Raw genomic sequence first — 23588 nt, 5'->3', positions numbered from 1 at the left:
AAAATTTCACTATACCTTTAACTGTCGTGAAACGCTCGTCCGATATCACGCTGATTACAGAACCGACAGATTCAGGGGACGATACCCCACTTGAGTCGCTATCCAAATCATCTGTTTCCGGATTGAATAGTTCTAAAGACAAGAGTCTCGGCAAAGGCCTAGTAACTGTTTCTAAGCGACCAGGAGCAGCCGCTGAGGCACGTCGGACCAATGGGAACGACGGCTTGGCACATCTAGTCGCAAAGCCTGGTTTCTGTTTGAGGAGTTCCTTTATTTGATTCAATCTCGATTTACGACTTTCTTCCTCGTTGATAGATTCTGTACTGGATTTCTCAGTTAACATCTTAGCTCGTGGCATCGAGACTTCCTCGGGTACTGGGATCAGAGGGGCTTCGTCCAATGATACGACATTCTCAGTGTTTGTTGCTTGCGACATTGGCTCGTTCTCTACTTGAGTCGGTGATACTTGCTTTGTAGGGCTGTGTTTTTCTATTGTAGAATCCGTACAAACACTGGGTGGATCAAGTAGCTCCGAACTTTGAGAATCGGTAATTTTCTGTTGATTGCTAGAATTGAAGTCGGTCTCATCAGCAGAAATCAGTTTATCAAATATAGAAGTTTGATGACTACTAGAAAAAGCGCTAAAAAATTTCCTAGGTGGTATTGAGTTTAGCGTACGAGGAGATAGTCCAGGTGGGCTTGTCGGTGGTAACGACTTGCTGGTGGCAGGAAATTGTTTAAGCAGCGGTGATATCGGAATCAGTTTCAATCTTGGTCCCATTAAATCAGGAGGGTGTTTCACTCGCGGTGAAGGCGGAGCAGACATAGCGCTTAACTGACAACCAGGAGTTGCTGAGATTGCATCAATAATGGATGACAAGTCGTGTTTTGGCACGTAAATAACCGAAGCAAAACTGTCTTCCGAATCAACACTAGTGTCACTTTGCAAACTACTGTCCTTGGATGAATCTGATCCATCTTCGCGCGATAATCGTCTCTCGACTATTTCCGCATCTTTTTTTATTATCGTCGTAACTTTCTCTGCGGGTTTCAATTTCGACGACACCGGCTCACAGGGCATCATCGTACTGCAGCTTGTTTCATCTTCGTTTTCAGCAGATGTCCAACCTTGGAGCATTTTGACAAATCCGTTTTTAATTGACATACCAGACACCTTTTCTATATTCGTGGTTGACTGTTTTATTCTATTTGTAAGGCCACTTTTCAACAGTTGGAATCGTTTTGTAGCATTCGTAGAATAAAGTGAATCCTTGAATGCTTCGAATGCTTTTCGGTTACATATTATCTCCTCGTTTAGCGAAGCTTGCTTCATTATGTTCCTTCGCACTTTTTCCTTTTCCTTCAGTCGATCAATAGACATCAACTCCTCGTTCAGAGAGCTCTGTTTCTGTACATTTCCACGTTTTAGAGGGAACCTTTGTACAGTCTGAAATGAGAAGCAAGATTGAGTTAGAAGCAGCCTTCGTTGCAGAACAATGTATTATTACCAATGATAAAGGTTTGCAGGCTAGAGGACGAGGTATCAATGCCGCGAAAAAAATGATAAATCAACAATATAATAATATTGGCATATCTGATCTGAAAGAAAATTCACCTGAAAATCTGGAAGGTCCTTAATGAGTTCTTGAATGGCAGTGTTTTCAGAAATTTCTACACATACATCTTCTATGAAATGAGACTTTTGCTTCACAAGCTTAGGCTTTGCATTGGTAAGGGGTGGAGTTTCGGCCGTTTCATTTAAGAACGAATCAGATGTTAACGTAGAGCAGAGACCAGGTATACTAGAGCGTGATCTCACTAGGTTGAGTCGTTGTATTTCCAGAATATCACCAAGGCTTTTTGACTTGACACTCAGGGTGTCAGGATATTTGTTGAGCGTTGCATTCAAGTCCTCAAGTCGGCGCAATTCTATTGGCAAATCGTCCACATCCCCGCTATCATATTCCTGTTGCATGTGCCGTTTTACTTTTCCTCCGCTTTGGCTCCAAGTCTCCAAAAACCAAGGACGACTTCCAGGGCAGTTGCGCTTACCTCCTGCCAATTTCTGAATATCAAACGTCAGTGATTAGCTTCGATGAAAACAAGTGCCAAAACGTTATTGTGCGTAAAATTCTGTTTGTCAGAAATAGAATGAGCAATGACTCACCTGTAAGGCTCTGCGCACAAAACTGTAGCATGTTTCATTTGGACTAGAGAGACTGCTGGTTGAGGGAGATGGGCTTAGCACTGGATCAATCCAGTAACTTTTGGTTCCATACTTTTTTCGACTATTTCTGAAAATGATTACACTTCCAAGTATTTTTACAGTTCACATATCAGATGTGATTTCATCGTAGTTTGAAAAGATTCAGTGTGGTAAGCGGTAACAAGTACCTCTTGGATGTTAGAAAATCCTTTGGGGCTATCTGGTTGTGTTGTATTTCATCGGCATATGGAATTCCCGAATATGTAGCTCCATTCGAAAACGAGCTAAGACAGTAGGCTTTGGGCCACGGAATCAACACATCTTGAGACTCGAACTGGTAAAATAAACATTACATTGTAAAATGTGTCAAGACTTCCAACGAAAAATGTCACTTTATAGCCTAATTGAAAGTTATATAGTTCTCAATTCACCTTTCTGTGTCGCTGTTCCATAGCCCAGACAGATATTACCAACCGTCCTCCAATTCGCAATACTCTTGCCAATTCCTTAAGCGCGTGAATTCGCCGCTCAGTTGTCGCAAAATGATGAACAACAGCAATGGATAAAACTGCATCAAAGCTGTCATCGCGAAAAGGTAACGACAGATTGTCACAAATCAAGACCTGGAATTTGAATTCAAAATATAATACCTGCAATTTCATAACTCTGGTTATACCGCTATACTCCAGTAGTGCACAGCATACCTCATTTTCTTTTTCTCGTGCAATGTCCGTCAGATGTTTGCACCTGTCTGCCCCAACTTTGAATATACTCTGATTGACGCTCAAATACTTCCCGTTGCCACAACCTGAGACAATAATTTATGGGATATTATAATCGGCAGGCAACTGCATTCGCATAAGGATGCCGGGAGAGTGGCAGACATTGTCCTGCTCAGTTCTGATGCTAGAAATTCCAAGAATACCGGGAAAGACGTCTTGTCTTTACTCACCAACGTCACATACAAGGGCCCCAGGCTCAAGCTCTTCAAGAAATTGATATATACGAGGCCAGTGTCGACTCTGGGCAGTCTTCTCGGCGCATTGCTCGTACACTTCGTGGACATATGCTTGCTCCAAGGCCACAGACCTAGCTGTCTGCTCTCCGTCACTTTCAGACATCCCTCTCGTTAAGATGACGGTTTCTTACCCACATCCACACTCTTAGCATTACTGCTGTAACAGAATTAGGCAATATTTTCCTCTGCCTGTAATGATATGTCCGCAGACACATTTGATCATTAGTACATAGATATTTTGAATAACTGGACCGAAGTAGTCATGAAAATTGTGTCAGTAATTGAGCCCGTGAAAAAACGTCTGTTAATTAATGTTTATACACACCAGCCTCTAACGTCTTCTAACCCTGAGTATTCTATCTCAAATTTGGAAGTCCTAGGAGTCGATTGGTTGAAGGGTGAGTAAAGTATTATAAATTCACCCGAAACGTTATCTTCTAGTTCACTGTCCATCGTTCAGCCCAAAGTACAAATCATCTTAGAGTCAATTAATTGATTTCCATGCCATCGAAGGTGGTGGAAGATGCGAAGAAATAATAATTAGGGGTCAACGAACTGACAATAAGTTCCGGATTTACTCGACAGTCTCCAGGGCATCACGCAACACGCGAGTGGCGATAGCCGAGCAAGTGTGTAAAAAAAAAAAAAAAAATCGTTGCGCAATTAACGGCAAATCTGGCAGACTGAACGTGTACTCCTCGCAGAGGGGCTTGCTTACCTGTCGGCAATTTGAAAAGTAAAGTTTCAAGGCCCCGTGTGGCTATGGTCTGACCCCAACAAAAAATGGTATATTGTTTGCGGAATAAACGAACAATACCATAATGTCTAACCGTAGTACATTAATGACTGTATGTATATGTGGTATAATATAATGGATAAGTAGGCAGTGCCACCTCATAAGAACGTATCGTAGATCAAGTCGCCGAGGCGTAATCGTGAGCGCCGGATGATTTTTGACAGAAATGTTCTTTGTTAAAAAATCAGATAACAATTTCTCCATTCTCTTCGACTGTTTTGGTTAATCTCCTCGAATAAGTCCATACATTATGGGTGGCAAAAATTTGGAGATTATACTTTCCATGGTACTGCGCTACGCTGTAGCCCACCAAATGTATACCTATAGGTATGCCTTTAACGTAAGTAACTCATCGAGATTAAGGCGATCCGGTCCCGGAACTGGGTTGCTGTGCACGGAATAAAAGGCCGTCAGCTCTGGCGAGTCGCGGATATTACGCAAGGTCCGTTCGTTTCTTAATTGTCAATTCTCGCTCGCAGTGGATGGTTGTTCTATAATTTTTGCACGTCTGGAGAAGATGTATGATACATTGAAGTAAGTAACGTTATAGTGACGATTCATGCTGAGAAAAAACCGTTACTTCGCCATTTTGGAATTGTCCCAAATTCAGGCAAAACCGTAATAAAACAAAACACACTCGTAATTCGTATTCGAAATCCTAGTTACTTAAAGATCACTCTAGAATTAAGATAATAGTGATATTTTTCACCAATGTTATTAACTTAAACATCGTCAAGATGTAATACAATATGGTATTATATGCGAGGATCAACAAATGGTCGTTATTCTTCGAATGATACCGGATATCGAATAAAGTCTTGAACAGAGAATTTTCGTAAGCTTGGCTGAACGTTGTCGCTAATTATACCATCTCCGCAAGAGACAATGATCATTGACATGGCGCGGTTGAGTGACCCGAATAGAAATGATCAGATAAAGTATATGGAGTCTGTTGTACGTACCTCTCCGAGCAGATAACGTGCATTGATCCAAATATTTTTTAATCAAAACATAACAATAACGCAGACGTTCAACAGATTTTATTATTATTTGAAAACTTATTGCGACACAGCTACATATTCTCACTTAACCGGGACTGCGTTGTAAGCATAGAAATTTCAAGAAATTCTCCATATCGGCGAGATAAAATTCTAGTAATTGGATCTAAGCTGTGCACTTTCACAAACTCCATATTTTAGTTTTCTACCGGTTACAGACACTCGATTTATTTTTTGGACAACCAAGCCTGCAGTTTTATGACCAACTCTAAAAGTGTTTAATTATTATTCAGGTGAATCATGCAAGCCGCCGTTATACGAATGAATTGTATAATGGCTCTATTCATTCTTTGTCAAGTAAAGTAATCCCGACGTAGCGTGTACAATTTTATTCACAAAAATAAAAATTCTCGCTTACTGCGCGGTGTGTATGTACGTAGACGATTATACGCGTTACATCAAGTTCGAGAATTTCTGTAAACTTATAATACCTGTACTGGTTATGGAGAATGGGAGAAACCTGACCGTTAATTGACTTGTTTGAACAGCAGACGATTTTCTCTTCTTTACGATATATTTTTTTTTTTTTTAGCGCAGTTTCGATCTTTTTCTTGGTCTTGAGTTATTTTTCGAATACATGTAAATAAAATTAACACGACTCGTTGAATATACACGAATACTAATATACTCCTCTATACACGAATCTTGCTGACTTCAATGTCGTAGAACTACGGTGATATTCCATGAAACACTTCACTCAATTGCATGCGTTGCATTCGCCATAAAACGGAGTTACGAAGAACGGTAAAATAAATGACACGCCGATTAGTCGTACCGCGAAAAAACAGACGCAGGTAAAATTCAAAACTGCTGAACAGACTGGCCAAGAAGCAGGAAGAGCAGGAATGAATACTCACCCGTTTCAATGGTTAAAAACAATTTACCAATAGTTGAAGCAATCATCGGAATGCAAGTATGAGGTTTATTTTTACAATCATATTAATTCTTCCTCTTCTTACCCAATTCGTTAGTTGATTGAAAGCGGCAGTCAGCAGCCACAAAGGGCTAATCAAACTCCCAACTAGATACTACGGGAGGTTGGAGACACCGGCAGTAAAACAGTTGTTGTAAAATTCGAAGAAGATTCGTAAGGTTCAGGGTATTTCTTTCAGTATCTTCGAGCCGTCGTCTCGCAAGATGAGTTTTGCGGTACATCAAGTAAGGGACGTTGTAGGCTTGGCACCAGCGTAAAAAGGAGACGGGATTTTCGGTGCGAATAAAAGTGAGGATAGCCCAGAGGGTTCCTAAGTTCCTGGCCCTCTTTTTGGCTTGTAAGTAGAGCCGGCAAACATCGAGAAAAATGATGAGATCAACCACGTCCTTGTCCATGGGTGTGTGACATAAGAATATGTAGACGACAATTGTAAGAAAGAAGAAGATATCCACGAATGGTGGGCGGAAACGCACGCAACAAATGACACCGATGCAATAAATAAGATCGTCAGTGTCGTGGAATCAAAATGCAAGTGCGAAAGTCCAAGAAGCTCGATGGTTAATCCGACGCGTCGAAGAAGCAGCACCGATACGGTAATGCAAATTTGATGTAGCGTGCCTCAGAGTGGCGAACATGGCTGATGATACTCGGCCCACTGCAACTGCGGGTCGGTACGTGGTGCACTTTGAAGAAGGGCGGTTGTGCACGCATCAAAGGGCTCGTCATCTCTCCGCAGACAGCGAAAGCTGCCAGCGACTGCGCGATGAATTTACTCGATATTGCTTTCAGGCCGAACCTCCAGTTTCCATGGACTAGTTTAACATAGTTTACAATATGAGATGTCAAGTCTCCAGCCTCCGCTTTGACGCGTATAACGTACTGTCATCAACTGTTGCCGGACGATCCGTGCACGGTTTGTTATTCACATTTATGAAAAAGATTATATTATAGGCGTATAGAAATTGATCGGAAAGATAATTCAGGAAAAGTGTTAATTAACAAAGTATTTTCAGCCTCTGAAGTAATCTACATAATTCTCAAACCTCAAGTGAGAAGGGAGTTTATCTTATACACCGTTATGGCGTATCAGACTTGATTCAAGCATCGAATATCGTGCAGGTTATACTGTTAAACAATACAATAACCGTATACGGCTATATCTGTTTTTATACAGCGTTACGGGAGGCGGAAGAAAAAAAAATTGTAAAATCTAAATCCAGTTTGCAGAGATGCTGAGATACAGAGAAACGCACGACACGAACTGAGCAGATTAGGACGGGGAAAAAAAATTTAGAATAGCATTCAACCCTGACCGGGAGAGCCGGACGTTTTAAGAAACGGGAGATCACTTCTTATGGATATGCTTTACCACAGAAAACCAGCCCAACTTTTTATAATCAATCTCAAGGCTTCAAAAGTATACGTACGTGTAATAAACAGTACGTTTAACATTAAGATACAAAGTTTCGATCTGATCATTGTGTCGACTGTGAAAGCAATGATATACGTATAGCCGAGTCTATGTCTGTATCTCAAAGTGACTAGGGTACTATACATAGGTATAATCGCAGTATGTGTATAGGTACGAAAAAAATGAAGACCTCTCAAAGCAATATTTAGGGCACTGCAGAGGCAGGTACAAGGCAACTAGGCTCGTGTAGATCGATGAAAACCGAGGGCCATGTAGTACGGCGGTGATGGAGGGGGAGGGCGGATTTGCAACGAAAATTTTAAGTATCAACCCTGCGGCCACAAGTCCAAGTATATAACTTACGTTCCGAATCTACCGGATATGCGATATGCGTAGCCCTTTGCAAAAATTTGGCGGATCATCGACAAACATCTTATTCGCGCATAATTAGACAGGAAAAGAAAGAGTGAAGACTAAAGGGTTTCATCGTGCAAGAAGTTTGGTATGATAAGCGAATCTGCGCCTGGTAGAAAGAGTTTTAGCCATGAAGTTATATCGACGTATGGAGAAAAAAAATTCATTATTAAATGCAATGCGGAGAATCTTTGAAACAGAGCCGGTGACAAGGAATGTCAATTAAGATTAAAGGAGGGGGAAGAGCGACGTACTTCACTACGACGATGTTTGAAAGCAAAGTTGTTGAATATTGGCGGATTGAGAGCTCGAAAGCAACGCAGCTTCTGATCGTGAAATACTTTGATGATTCGATTACGTAATACTTGCCGTTATACATACACATTTTATGATTATACGTACAGTGATCATTATTGCCTCAATCTTTCGGTTATGGTGTGTATATAAAGGTCCGAAACAAAATGCGAGTTCAATTATGTGAGAATGAGGATCAAATTTATAGTTCGCACTTAGAGTTGAATTCGGTCCAATTCCTATTCCTCACTTACAATATATTAAAACGGTCCACTTGAAATGTTGTCAATTTAAATAGGTTATGTTCGTTATGATTATATGAACGTTGAAACAATTTATTTTCGAAAAAGTTACCCCTCTACACGTATACATGTTTTACATAAATTGCAAGTTTTTGGAGTTGCTGATTACGAATTTGAATTTTGATTTTAAAAATTCAAGATGGCGAACGAGAATTTCAAATTCGTTCAAATCCGGAGAAAAAAACTCTGTCCAGGGATTTTAAGGATCGCTGATTACGAATCTGAAATCAGACTTTAAAAATACAGCATGGTGAATCCAATCAGCGACCCCGAAGACCCCTGCATAAAGTTCTTGACCGTATTCTATCAAATTTGAAATATTCGTCCGCCATATTGGATCCACCATTTTGAATGTGTGAAATTTGATTTCAGATTAGTTATCAGCGATCCCTAAAATCCCTGGACAAAGATCTTTTCTTCGGATTTGATCGAATCTGAAATTTTCGATTTTCCCCGTTTTTTTCGATTCCACCAACAGTGATTTGACTTGATGGGGCGGCGGTGTGAACGTGATATTATCGCGTGCAGGTGTGATCTCAATATACACTGCATATACGCGTTCTTAATTGCGAGGCACGAAATGGACGGTAGGGAAAAAAGATAGAGAAAGAGAAAGAAAAGAGAACAAAAAAGAAAAAAAAATGCGAAAGAACAAAGAAGCCGTGTGACATCGGAGGAAAAACAATCAGCGTGCCAGATAGTATAGCGCGGCAGCAGCTGCAGGGTTATGGTTAACGGCTGCATCCTAGAAACCTAAATAGTAAAAGGGGAAAAAATGGGATTAAAGTTACTATAAGCGCGCGGTAAAAAACGAATTGTATACATAGATACATAGAAACGTTGCAGCGACAAGTTCTCGGGTTACATTCTTGAAGCGTAGTTGCTTAAACAGCCTTGTCCTCGGTATATAAATCGCAAACTCTCCTTTCGTGCCAATGGTAAGGACAACCTCTGCAGCTAATAATTCCCCCGCCTTCAAATCGCCTTGTAAAAATTGACTTACCACGGCTTTACGCACACCGCCTTCTTTTATGCTTCACCCTCCACTCGGCCTTGCAGTAACACCGAGAAGTTGCAAATGCCACCATTCGGCCCATGCACGGTAGACGGCCAAGTAATCGTGATTGTACGTACAGTCGAAAGAACCCAGGACTTGACTCTCAAGGACCGTTTCAATCAATCGGATCAACGTTTGTACGGTAGTGGTTCGAAAATTCCTACCTCAAGATTGTTGTATTCAATTCGAGAATCTGAAACGATCGGAGCTCGTGGATTCATCGAAACTATATATTCGTGCTTTCCTGTGAATATAATCCCCGCCCAAAGTTACAAATGATCGGAGATCAGTTAGTAATATAATGACGACGACGAATAGAATGAATACAAAAAATAATCGAAGCGTCAGAGTCGTAAACTCCTTGAGATTGAAATCGGGTTTTACGAGTTTTGCGGCGTTTAGATCCGCATACCGCCTTTTGATAAATACCGAAAAATATGAGATGTGAATCTCGGGTATGTCTAGGTAGGAAATACCAAGGTCACTGATCTAACGATCTATCGCCATTAATCGCAGAGTTATCTTCTTTCTGTGACGCTGAGGTTAGTGACGTTGACGTATAAACGAAAGATCAGGGAAAAAAATTATTATTGCGCAATTTTAGAATGAATTACAAGGTGTCGGCTTTCGAAAATTACATACTTCATCCTCTTTTTTTTCTCCATATGGATCAGCGTATAAAAGATAAATCCGAATCGAATCACGCGCGTAGAAAAAACAGGGTGTAAGATGAGCTACGCAAAGAATCAACGAAATCATAAGGCAATCGGCGCGAAAGCAAAAGCATGATCAATATTACATAGAACCGGGGAATTTATCGACGTCACAACTTTCTCTGGCGCGAAACGGGTTCGAAGATAAATCGCTCTTCGGGACTCGGTCTGTGTGGATACTCCCATTGAACGCAAAGCTCTACAACTTTATAAGACAACGATCATTCGCGGCATGCGATAGTATAACATGATTTATAAATCTGTAGCAACGATGCTGCGCAACACCGGGATGCTTGTATAAGAGCGTAAAGAGCGAAAATTTTTATTTGTTACAGTAACTAGAAAAATTGAGTAAAACAGGTATCGTTGAAAAAACTGTTTGAATATTGTTGGTATTACGAAAAACGAGGTACGCGTTACGATTTTGCGCTATCGTCGATCCTTTTTTGGTAATTCCAACGCAAAATCAGTTTCTTCGGTTTACTCTAGTTTTTTAGTTGAATAAGGCTTTAACGCCAATTTATTGCTGCACGAGCATTAAATTTTCGCAATAGTTGCAAGAAAATTTAGCAACAGTGATCTTAATGAGAAAGAATAGTAACGGATACCAGACTTTCTGGTAACAATTAGAAAACTAATTTTCATTTTTTAACTAGAATTATTTTTTTCGATTGTGGTAAAAAATGAAAATAGTTAAGGACCGAGCGGTAATCGGAACTAGAAATTTCTCTCAGTGTACGTAAACGAATATATAAAATACACGTGAAGAGTCAATTCGCATGGTTGCAGCGGCGAGAAATCCTTGGCAATTGGCTAAAACAGATTGTCCTCCAGTACGAATATACGTGAACGTTAAACGTCTCTTTCAGGTCAATAACTTGTCGGGCTGCGACGAAGGGTGCATCGCGATATTTAAAATAGGCCAAGAGACGAGTCAGAGAGGGGCAAGATGGGCTACCGCAGGTGCTCCGGGACATGCCTACAACTCTTTTGGAGTTGGCTCGATCATTGGCTTGAAAATATTGGGTAAAATATTACGTTACAGGGTTCGCACGTTTTTTTGGAATGGAAAATAGGATTTTTCCAGTGAGCTTTCAAGAAATATGACTGAGATTAATGACAATTTTTATTTACAATAATACCGATGACTTTAATATTATCTAGTAACCATATTACTGTCTGACAATCAATTTACTAACAATATCCTGCGATTTTTCGTAAGAAAAAAGAACGAAAGAAGATTTGGTATTAAGTAATATAAATACAATTTAGTACAGAGCGTGTACAGATGAATTTTTAAAAAATGGTCAAATCAATCTGTAAATTTTAGTGGACTTGCCGGGACATTCTTTTTATTTTAACTATGTAACAATATTCGATTCGAGGGTGTATAAGTCCATAGAATTCTAATTCGTCTTTCATTCTCGAATTGCACCTACCCAGACCTTCGTCACGCTTTTCTTGAAAATAAAAGGCGAGGATTTCTGGTCGAATGGTAATTGACGTTTACACGCACTTGTGTAACTGATAATCACAAGTCCTGCGGGTTGCAGCATTTTTATTAACGTTGTAGATGCGGCAATAACTGGACATATTTTGTACAAGTATTACACAGTGATTAAAGAATACAGCTTAGATGGATTTTTCGTATTCTTTCATTGCATCACTGAGCAATAAATTACCTAATAATAAAACCTGAATATCAAACGCGACATGTATTTACGTGGAGTTCGGTAGATAGAACTGAATACTGTCCAACTGTATTGCAATCCGAATCTGACGCAACGGGTGTTGTTGTACGAAAGACGAATTTTATCCACAAACACGTATAAATATCAACGTTTACAACAATACTTTCGGCTAAATAAATAATACAATTATCATCCTTAGCCGTAATGTATTATTTTAACTTTAAATCGTTGCAACGCGAAACAATTACACACCACGAATTACATTGAAATACAGAAATAATTATTCAATTCGATTAACAAAGATGTCATGCGAATCTAGCGAACTAATAAATCTTCCTGTCTCATAGTTTCTCTAACCGTACCAATATTCAGCATGCAATTGCACAAGCGAGAAACGATCCGACATATAATAATTACAACGAGACGCGCGTACAGTTTAAACTTCGTAACAGGAATACTCAAAAAAAATAAATAAATAAAAAAATCCCAACAAAATACAGTTACAAGTATATTATTCCTCCATTATTTCAAACCAGCCATGATAATAAATTCAACAAATATAAGAAACAATCTATCACATGACAGTTGGCATCCGTACCCTCGTAGTATAACGCGTACGTGTACGTATGTATATCTATACAGGTCCGTGAACATCTACACAACGTGAATGTGCTGAAAATAGGAGGGCGAAAAATGTGCGCGCTCCCTGAAAGAGTGTCGAGGGATGGAGGGATGAAGGGAGGTAGGGAGGAATGGATGTTGCGGAGGGGCGAGGCAAAGAGGGGGTGTTGCGGGGGCGGCGTGGGCGACGTGCGGGTGACGTGGGCAAACGCGTATATATGTATATATATATGTATATGTATATGTATATATATATATAATATATAAGGGTATACCTGTAATGGGCGGAGATGGAGGGGGGGATGGATACAGCAGTAGATACAGGAACAGCCGAAGCTTCGCAGCGTGCCAGCGCAAGGGTGGCAGCCATGAATGAAAGCAGCGCGTATCGATTTATCCGCATTCCGTATACCGCCCTATTTATAAAGCACGATAAACACTATGCTTCTATATAGATATTAAACGTACTTACGTACTTACGTACGTACGTACCGTACATACACCTACGATATGTCATATGCAACGAAACGATGAATCTATAGCTTTGGCGATATCCTGTTCGTTATGTGACGGAATCCTGTTGATTTTTAAGAAATCGCTCGAGATGCGATCGATGGTGTTTATAAGTAACCTGTTTTTTTTTTTTTTTTTTTTTTTTTAATTTTTATTTTTACATTGTACGTGACGAAATTATTGCCGATAGTACAGAGCGTGAAATACGACGCTGTACATCGTACGTGTCTAAGACAATCGCGTGTCGGCGAAGATAATGATATCGCGTTTTGTGCCGTGACTGTTGTACAGAAATATGTACGTTCGAAGCATATAATTACAACAATCCTCGGATAGTGTTCTGCGGTAGAAAATGTATTACGGGTATGCACACGCCGGCGATATATCTGAGCGAGAGGAGAGCCTCTCTCTTATCTTACGGCTCGCTCGCCGTGCATTGTCTGTTGCATTACATCACTAGGCACGGTTATAGGAAAGAAGTATTGTTCGATAGGATAGGACGCGTATACTTTCAGCGATTTTTCTCATCTATGCGAAAAGCAAGAGATAACATATCGCGCGTTTTTTTCCATCAGCTTTAGCGAAACGATCTTGTAAATAATATATATATATATAAATTGTAAATAATATATATATATATATATATATATATATATATATATATATATATATATATATATATATAACATATATAACATACTGGATCGGCGATGCAGAGGGTGAAACGAATGCATGCATGAATGACGCAATCCGTTGGTGGGAATCGGAATGAAATTCGTAACGACGGGTGGGGATGTGATCGATTAATGATAAGTAAAATATGGAAGTAAAAACGGTGGGGTTTAGAAACGGCGTATACCTTTATCATGTCAGCGGGTGCAGCCTCTCTTCATCTTTGTTTCGCGATGTCGCTTCGTTTGGAGTTTGGATTAAAATTACAAAAACGACGACGACGATTCACTTTTCTTACCACCGCAGTCTCAACGATCTTGCCGAACGCCATAACTATTCATGTGATTTATAATTCAACTCTCCGGCTGCCGATATACGTATACATATATATATATACACAAATATCATACGACATACAGTATACATACATTTGTATGTACGTATATATTATATATACACATATATATACGTATAAACTGTACAATGCATTATATTACATGGCATAATACAATATATTACACAGTTTGTATTACGCACGGGTGTCTCGGTCGAAGTATTATTAATTATATACGCCAATAAGAGGGGGTGGTCTGCACGACTTTACGATAAACGATAATTGCGTTAATTTAATACGCGTCCCGTTATTGTTAGAACAGCGATCGAGTTTACGCGTCGAGGGTTAATCGAGGAATTTCTTTTTTTCCGTAATAAACTTATCAGACCGGGACGGAGAACCCGCACACCGTCTATCCGATGGTGGTCCCGTATCAGTCGACCAGGGAATAAAGCTCCGAGGGTTGCTACTGCAATTCGAAAGCTCTCCGCGAGACGGAGCCACCGTTGGCTGGCGCATTACGCTTCTGTATATGTTTTATACACCCGAACCCCTGATCCTTACCCCTCCCCTCCCTCCCTTCATCACTGTCTTATATTTGATCCTTCACGTTTCGGTGATGTCGATATCGCCTATCCGGGGACCAGCTATAGCATCACCCTCTGACGTAGCCTCCGTTTAACCATACGTATACCGCATGCGAGAGAGGATATGGAACGCATACGTACATTTGTTAGTACAGTTCGTAAGGCGGTACGTATAAGAACGCACAACCAGGCGACACATATTCTCACCTTTCACATATTTTCGTAGAGAACTTCAAACGGCGCTCTGGCTCAAAATTATCGTTATTATTCTTCGCCGCTATTATTGTTATTATTTTTGTTGTTATTACCATTCAATCAGACGTACGTACGCACGCCTCGGCGTGATCCGATACGTGTTTATACGCACATGATACATGTACGCAGGATTATTATAGGTGTACATCCCTATCGTTTCAAGCATAGGTGTGTATATATATATATATAGGGATAGGAGATTAGACGAAACGGGATGATATCGTACACCGTAATTTATTCCTCGATATAACGAGCTAAGTTTATATATATGTATGTATATATATACGTATATATATGTATACATAGCTGCTGGACGTGTTACGTCATTTCATTCAATCGCTAGACTTGAGGGTATAGCTTGTTGTACCTGATACATTCACATCCCAATCTAGCAACGATCACCACGATTCGTGACGTTATGCGAGGTACAAAAACGAAAAGGTAGAGAGAAAGAGAGATAGAGAGAGAGAGAGAAGATAAATTGGTGGGACGCTGAATTCCGGTTCGAAGTTAGCAAATGGGGATACCTTATAGTTTGTAGGGGCTACCATTAGCTAGTAGCAAATAATAATCCATCGGATTGGCATGCGATTTACGTAATAGTTTCAATTCGAGAAGAGGGTATAAAGATGTTATATCATAAGTGATGTTTTCAAAATTTAGGTCGACTATGGATCTTGATCCTATCACTTCCATGTACAGTAATGCGTGCGTACGACTGTTATGTCCGATAATGTTAATCGTAAGTACTTGATAGGACGGATATTGTAACGGTAACGATAATAGCTAACTACCCTAGAATTTTGAACAGTTATAGGTAAGGAGAGAAATTTTCATGCGTTCAAATATACGTGAAAACAAACTTTCGTGCTTCGATGACCCCATTCCATAACGTAGACCCATTAAATCTGTACAAAGCCATGCGTATTGACGAAATTATACGCGAACTCTTTGCGCTGAATTTGAATGAAACATACCGGACGTTTTGAGTTTGCCGACGATCGAGATCATCAATGAATGTTCGAATAAGACGTCGTTTCGAGCAATACCGCAGACGGAGCAGGTAATTACGATTTTCTTGATCAACTGCGTTTAAAATTCGACAATTATATTTAACGACGAAAGGTATACGATTTTCTTCGATGTTTGGGTTCGGCACAACGCGTAAGATTGACTAATAATATATTCAACAGCTATTGGCTCGGCGAATCTTGACATTTCTACCAGTGGCATGGTTTCGCGGCACAGCGGCGATTCTGCACGCGAATGTATGTGTACAGCTTATGGGTTATACCCTGATTATAGCAGTTGCCAGTTGATTCTCTCCCACTGATTCTCCGGAGAGACAGCCTGCCCGCGAGTAGTAGGTAGTGGGTGCCGGTTACTCCCCGGTATAAGACAGACTTTTTTAAAGTCAATTGCCTATTGCAGGTGGGATATTTCATTCCACGAGATCGAGACTCTCGACTCTTGAACAATCTTAAAACGTGAGAATTGCAAAAACAAAAAAATTTAAATATCGTGATGAATCAAGATCAATTTCTGTTAACCGCAGTGAATCAAAGTACTAAAAGGTTTTTTGGTTTCTTTCACACTGTTATACAGGAGGAATAATAACGGCAAAAACAACGACAATAACAACAACAATAAACCGTGCACTGTTCGATTCGAAAAGCGGAGAGATTTTTCTCTTTTGACTTGTCAATTAAGAGGTGGGGGATTCTGAAGATATTGTGAAAAAATAATTTCACAATGCTCAACGATACGTGACAATGTTTGCAACACGCATACAAGTGACATAGTTTTTGAAAGATAAGATTCATTGTACAAAAAATCAAATCGTACCTTCTGTTTGATCTGGATGAAGCAACGGACGATAGATGAGATAAAAATTTATGAAACACGCAATAATTACAGTATATATTAAACTCTACCCGGCATCTTTGACCACTCAAAGAGTTACGGAAGCGGCAGTTCTATCATTCCCCCTGCATTGTTGTCAGTCAAAAGGACTGCAATCCACGAGTGAAGGTAAGTCATTATGCCTCGCATTCGCATTAAGTGTTACAAAAAAGAAAGAAAGAAAAAAAAAGGCGGACGAATCCTTTTTTCCCTCTCTCTCCCTCTCTCTCTCGCTCTCGCTCTCGCTCTCTGTCGCTCTCTACATATTTTTGGATTATTTTCACTTGTGGACCGCGGTTATGAGAGGAAATATATGAAGACATTGATTTTTTAACTGTAAACACCTCTTTATACTCGTATTAATTAATTTTCGATGAATGAATTCAAAACTGCAGTACAAGTTAGATTTTGGAAAATATTGCCGTTTTTTTTTTCTTATCTAACGATCAATCGTGAGTTCGCCACCAGCAAATTGTAACGATTGTATGAAAAGATTGAATGTTTTTTTTTTCACCAACACATCGACTGGAGAAAAAAATCTGTGCACAGGAAATTTGCAAAAAATTCATTTGGGTGTAAAATGAGATATCCTTCATTTGGATCTGACGAACTATATAAATATTTTGACGGAAAACGAAAAATAGTAGACTAACACGAATTTTCTGATATTGTTAATAACAATTAGTATTTACAATTAATAAATACAAATAATGAAACATCTTTCAAACCTTTGTTTTGCCATATTTTAATTTTAACACGTTCTTGACCTGAAATTCGTTTCGTCTTAATTCGTTGAGTCGGGAATGATCAAAGACAAAGTAAAAAGTTGAAAATAAAATTACACCTGAAAGTATGCAACCTTGCTTTCATATCCGTAATACGCACAGGTCCGCTTCTCTGGACGACTACTAGCTTTATTAAACAATTTTTTATTTTGTTTTTTTGTATAATTTATGTTCACGAATAAATGGAAAACCGCTGGACCAAGATTCAAAATTCTTTCTCACGTGGATATCGTTGGTACTCGGGAGTAACGTAGGCTATACATACTGTAATGTTTCAATGCGATGAAAGGAGAGTATAATGTAGGAAAAAAGAAAAAATACGAACTTAATAGAAAACGCGGTGGTTCCTGCAGCTTTTGTGCTCAGAATTCTGACAGTGCTATATTTTAGGTTTTTCCATACAATCCCATACACATATATTTTTTGACTTTTGTCTCTTTCGACATTCCATATTTTAAAATTTTATGAAATAAATTTTCACACTTTTCAAAATTCAATATTGTAATCCTCTTATTTTTTCATCATTACGCATTTTTACTCTATCACTTCGTTCATCTACGACATTTTATTTAAAAATTAACTAATCGTAGTTAAATAATCGTAGTTAAATAATCCGTTAGTACTAAATTGACTGTAAATTACACGTTACTTCATTTCATCAGATTTTTCGAGCTACTCAAAGCCGCTGATTTTTACAAAGATTTATCGTTTTCAATTTTTATTTTCATCCAAATATACCTACACTTGTTTTTATTCCCAGACAATCAAGCTTAGATTACAGTTCACAAGTTAGCTGCGGATGAACGAACTATTTTGTGAACATTACATATTTATCGTGAATTGAAGAAATTGAACAAAATTTTAAATTACAATAATCAACCGGTAATGGCGGATAGACACAGCAATGTTGTATAAATAAATTCTATATCTGTATCAGTTTGTTTAATTAGTTATTCATCGTCAACCAAGCGATTTGACCGTGATGTTTAATAGCCACCTGCCAATCGATAAACCGAAAGTTTCACTTTATACTTGCAGATTTCGTACCGATATACAATATATACGGTCTGCTTATACAACTGATACATAATATATACACATATATGTATATATATATATATATATATTATCGAACCGACCTTCGGTGAGGTAACATAAAATATAAATGACTTGGAAACCGATCAAGCTAGACTTTCGAAAAATGGAGAAAATAAATAAAGAAATACAACATTGATTTACAACAATGCGTGGTGGTACAATTAATTATGTACGTCTAGTAGACGTTAACCGATTGTTCTTGATCATATAAACGTAAGAATATGTAGATGAAAAATAGATCGAGGATCCAGAATATAGAAGCTTGTAGGCTTTCGCGTATTTTTCAATATAGCGAATCAAGGATATCAACTAAGGTAGCTCGGACCGAACAGCGTGTCGGATCGCAGTGAAGTTAGTAACGTTATCGCAACGATTCGTGCTGAGGAAAAACCGTTATTTCGCGATTTTCGAATTGCCTGAAATTCAGTAAATCGTAATAAAACAAAACACGCTCATATTTCGAAATCTTAGCTACACAAAATTCATTGTAAAATTAGGAAAACGGTGATATTTTCTCCAATTGATGCTCCGTTACGATAACGTTGCTAACTTCAACTTGATCATGTCGGATGGATATTCATTAGCATTTGAATGCCGTATCACTCTTGGCCTTTCGTCGAATCGTCATTAAATTCTTTTGATAACTCATGAAAACACACTTTCTACATTATCGTCGGGCAAATTTTTACGGACAAATAGAGTTTAGTGCCGACGGGTAGGCAAAATTGCCAATGGATCGCATTCCTATGTCGGGAAACATCATCTATGGTCGGAATTGCCGGAGTTATCCGCTTACGTAGTCAGCTGTTATGTTCCCAGGCTGTCAGCCTAGGGTTGGTTAATTCGAATATAATAAACGAAAGGCAAGATTTACTTTATTTACGCGTGAAAGGCAACTGTAGGTATGCTCAGGACTAGTTGTTTCCGAGACTCGTCTTGATTCGATTCAATTTTCATTCAGTAAGAAAATCTTGCTAGCATTTCTCCCACTAACTTATAGCCTAACCACCAAACAATCTGACTTGAGTGACAGTTTGCGTCAATAATCAAAAATATTCGATTCTTTGAATGCCATTGAAAAGCGTGAAGAAAATCGGTTTAGTATGGTGGATTTTTCACCATTTTTCAACAATAAGTACAAGTGTCATTACGAGCAAGAACATTTGGCGATAGTTGAAGAGCGATAGCTCTGCTCACATTTTCTTCTTTGTCCCTATTGTTCTTTGTTATTCACGTAGACATGCCTATCTAATCTGCCAATTCTCCCAAGTTTGTTACACTCGATTTCGTACAAAGCGGCGTGTCAGCTTTAGCCATGACCTCTAAAGTCCCTACGCCGGTAAACAAAGTGAAAAACAGGGTTGGTACAGTTTGTTTTTTTTGTCAGTAATTATATCGCAATGTCAATCAGAGATATAGTCGCTATATGAAAGGAAGTCTTGGCGTACTAGTCTTGGGGAGATGCGTGTGTGTAAAAAATGAAATGGGGCATTGGGTGAAAGTACGCTTTGGCTTGGAAGTCAGTTATATTGGATCAGTCTTGTGGAAACTTTGTACTGTGTTGCACATAGGTGGATATGAGTGTTATTCAACTCTCGTTTATACGTCCGTTTTAATGACGTGTTCTCATACGTTCTTATCACATTTATTCGTATCAAGAAACAGAAGAGCTTGAACAAGTTTCCACTATCTTTCACGCCCTGTTGCCGATGCTTTGTCATACTAGAAGCAATAATTCTAAACTCGTGTCGCAGGATGGTGCAGACGGTTTGGATATGGTGCGCAGTGGTTTTAATAGCAAAATTTACGGCTGGACTTGAAAATGGCCTCGTCCGAACCCCACCTATGGGCTGGCTGTCCTGGGAAAGGTTCAGATGCAATACAGACTGCAAAAATGATCCCGACAATTGCATCAGGTAAGTTAACTACAACGCTTCATCAATTTTACAAAGATCGTCGATCCTCTCGATGCTCTAATTTTGGGAATTTTAACAAACGCTACGTTTCCAAAGTTCAAAAATGAATATTCCCAGTATGACAAATCTGGAAATTTATATACGAATAGTGATAATCGTTGATTGTGATCACATTGGACGTGATATGAAAGTATTTTCTCAAGGTTGTAAAGTTATGTCGTCGAACGATCACCTTGAATTGATAAAATAAAAAAAAAGGGTTATTCAATTTATAATGCTGTTTTCTAAGTTTAATCGCTATATAGTAAGGGTATTTCAAAACTGATGATAATCCATATATGCGTACGCGTTATGCTACTTTCGCTTAAATTTACATTTATTGACGTCTTTGGACCACATGGGGCAATATAGCTCTGCCTCTGTTGCTGATTGCATAATAAAAGTGTGCCACAAAACGAATGTTGTGCTATGAAACTCTTTCATGGTTCAGGAAACTAAATATTCAAGTATCCCGTGTGTGAAATCATACATGCCCCAGAAACGCTTTGCCATTGTTAGTCTTTCTTTAATGTTCACCAGAAGCAACACAGACTGGAGTATAATACGAGCATAATGGAAATTTCGCATTCTCGAACCCAAGTGTTAATGCAAAAGAGTAAAAAATGTTCATTATTTATGTACCGACTGTGTAGTAGAGTATCCGGAGTCAATGGTGATATTTCAATTACAGAGATGGCCTTTTCCGCACAATGACAGATATTGTTATAGCAGAAGGGTACGCGGCAGTTGGATATCAGTATATCAATATCGATGATTGTTGGCTCGAAAGGGAGAGAGGCTTTGATGGTCAGCTTAAGCCTGATAGACAACGTTTTCCTTATGGCATCAAGAATCTGGCTGATTATGTAAGCATTTCGATAGTAAATTGAGGTAGAATTCTAAATCATTCACCAGCGATTGGTGAAACTGGGAAACAAAGAAGAAATAAATACCAGTATTTGATAAGAACCTGTTTGCATAAACTGTTAAGTAACAATAAATATAATACCTCAAATTGATTGAGATGTTTTGCAATTTACACAACTGTGTAGCAACTTGCCATTTGCGAAATCTTATTTTAACGATGCACTCGTGAAATAAAATGATAGACAAAAATAAAAACGTATAAAATTTAACAGGTAAACTTTCGTAAATGACACGTAACCACATCGGTATTATAATTATTTAGGTACATTCCAAGGGATTGAAATTTGGCATTTATGAAGATTATGGTAATTACACCTGTGGTGGTTATCCAGGTATTTTGGGTCATTTAGAAGAAGATGCTGCACTCATTGCATCATGGGATGTTGATTACATAAAATTAGATGGTTGCTATGCCCATCCATCAGACATGGATAAAGGTACAAATTCACATTATCGTTTGAATTCGAAGGATATATTTACTGTTTAGAAATGAAGAACATTCAACTAATAAATCATATTTCAGGATATTCTGAATTTGGATACTACTTGAATCGAACAGGAAGACCTATGGTATACTCGTGTAGTTGGCCTGTTTATCAAACTTTTGCAGGCATGAAGGTTTGTTATATTTTTATTACTCATATAGGGGCATTTATTCGTTACTAAATAGAACGTAACAAATGTTGGATTGGTTTGATTTTCAGCCAAACTTCAGTCTTATATCTGATACCTGTAATCTGTGGAGAAATTTCGGTGATATTCAAGATTCATGGGCGAGTATTGAGAGTATAATGGATTATTTTGGGGATAATCAAGATGATATTGCACCAAACGCCGGGCCTGGACACTGGAACGACCCAGATATGCTGATAGTCGGTAACTTTGGGCTTAGCTACGAACAAAGTAAAACGCAAATGGCCTTGTGGGCTATACTAGCAGCGCCGCTATTCATGTCAGTGGATCTTAGGACAATTAGACCAGAATACAAAGCAATTTTACAAAACAAAAAAATAATAGCCGTCGATCAAGATCCCTTGGGAATTCAGGGCCGAAGAATTTACAAGGTAAGTTCTTCGTGTTGCAGCAGCACATGTTTTAGATTGTTTTGAGTTCAACGTGACAAAGCTAAAGCTGAGATTTTTGTATTTTTCCAGCACAAGGGCATCGAAATCTGGGCAAGGCCTATTAGTCCAACTTACCAGAACTACTATTCCTATGCTATTGCATTCATTAATCGCCGAACTGACGGTACCCCATCAGACGTCTCTGTAACATTGAAGGAACTTGGACTAGCGTATCCCGCAGGCTACAGAGTAGAGGTGAGTTTAATTATGCATCCAGTTTCATTTCAAGTTTAATAACTTTATGTTTTTTTTGTGATCAACCGATACTATTCGTACTCAACGGGTACTATATTTCTCAAGTAACAACTCATCTTACTAACTGAGAATGAGTCGAGTGTTTTAACTTCTGCAGCTAGACAAAATTTCTATTAGCAGCACCCACTTTGACGTAAATTAATGTTCTGCATTACGAGTACGTAATTATTTATGATTTCAGGACTTGTACGAGGATGTTGATTATGGAACACTAACACCACAAACAAAGATTAAGGTTAAAGTGAACCCTTCGGGAGTTGTGATCCTACGTGCTGATGTAGATTTGGAAGCTGTATACGCCCAAAATAATTACACCCCCTTTCCAGTTCTGAACCAAGTTTTCAAAGTCAATCAAAATACCTTCAAATGATAAACAACAATTCCAAATTAGATAATACTAATTATTACAATTTATTAGATTTAAGTTTTCAAATAGGAAACGTTACCATGAATTTAAGAATATTTACAACAAGTGAGATAAAGTTTATACATAAATACATTTTTTAATTACTCTGTCATTTTTGTAATATTTTAAGTATTTCCAACTTGGACCAAAAAATTACTCCTGATCTAATAAAGATTTTTACAGTGAGAAGAAAACAAAGTAATCATTACTGCTCTGAAACATTCAGCCCTAAACGAAAATAATCAAGGTGGCAATCCAGT

General features: G+C 38.7%; 2 protein-coding genes across 19 annotated transcripts in view; one reads left to right on the top strand and one right to left on the bottom strand.

Moving 5' to 3' along the window:
* Nucleotides 1–23588, bottom strand: part of LOC124308017 (uncharacterized) — a 28374-nt gene that overhangs the window by 3733 nt on the left and 1053 nt on the right. For 2 of the 13 annotated variants that reach the window (XR_006908901.1, XM_046770290.1), the window contains exons 1-8: nt 13888–14488; nt 3159–3381; nt 2911–3014; nt 2638–2829; nt 2395–2540; nt 2168–2294; nt 1616–2065; nt 16–1447 (exon numbers count right to left, since the gene is read on the bottom strand). Coding sequence is in view for 12 of the 13 variants with exons in the window: in XM_046770290.1 (XP_046626246.1) it covers nt 16–1447; nt 1616–2065; nt 2168–2294; nt 2395–2540; nt 2638–2829; nt 2911–3014; nt 3159–3327 (2620 nt within the window). In the remaining variant the exon portion in view is untranslated. Of the gene's footprint in view, nt 1–15; nt 1448–1615; nt 2066–2167; nt 2295–2394; nt 2541–2637; nt 2830–2910; nt 3015–3158; nt 3414–3549; nt 3670–13887; nt 14489–23588 lie in introns of those variants that run through there. The other 11 variants (XM_046770291.1, XM_046770299.1, XM_046770300.1 and 8 more) reach the window with 11 other exon arrangements.
* LOC124308024 (alpha-N-acetylgalactosaminidase) lies at nt 16486–23522 on the top strand. Of its 6 annotated transcripts, none has more exons than XM_046770321.1 (8): nt 16486–16907; nt 20416–20577; nt 21308–21482; nt 21806–21980; nt 22067–22161; nt 22248–22607; nt 22698–22862; nt 23104–23522. In XM_046770321.1, the coding sequence occupies exons 2-8, from the start codon at nt 20417–20419 to the stop codon at nt 23290–23292; spliced, it is 1320 nt and encodes a 439-aa protein (XP_046626277.1). In that variant the 5' UTR covers nt 16486–16907; nt 20416; the 3' UTR covers nt 23293–23522. The 6 variants fall into 6 exon arrangements, with proteins under 6 accessions (XP_046626277.1, XP_046626276.1, XP_046626275.1 ...); XM_046770320.1 differs by lacking the exon at nt 16486–16907 and adding an exon at nt 19377–19524; XM_046770319.1 differs by lacking the exon at nt 16486–16907 and adding an exon at nt 19547–19563.

Source organism: Neodiprion virginianus, chromosome 6 (assembly GCF_021901495.1).
Source record: "Neodiprion virginianus isolate iyNeoVirg1 chromosome 6, iyNeoVirg1.1, whole genome shotgun sequence".
Classification (NCBI taxonomy): Eukaryota; Metazoa; Arthropoda; class Insecta; order Hymenoptera; family Diprionidae; genus Neodiprion; species Neodiprion virginianus.
Note: the sequence above shows the minus strand (reverse complement) of the source record. Positions and strands in the feature narration are given on the sequence as shown.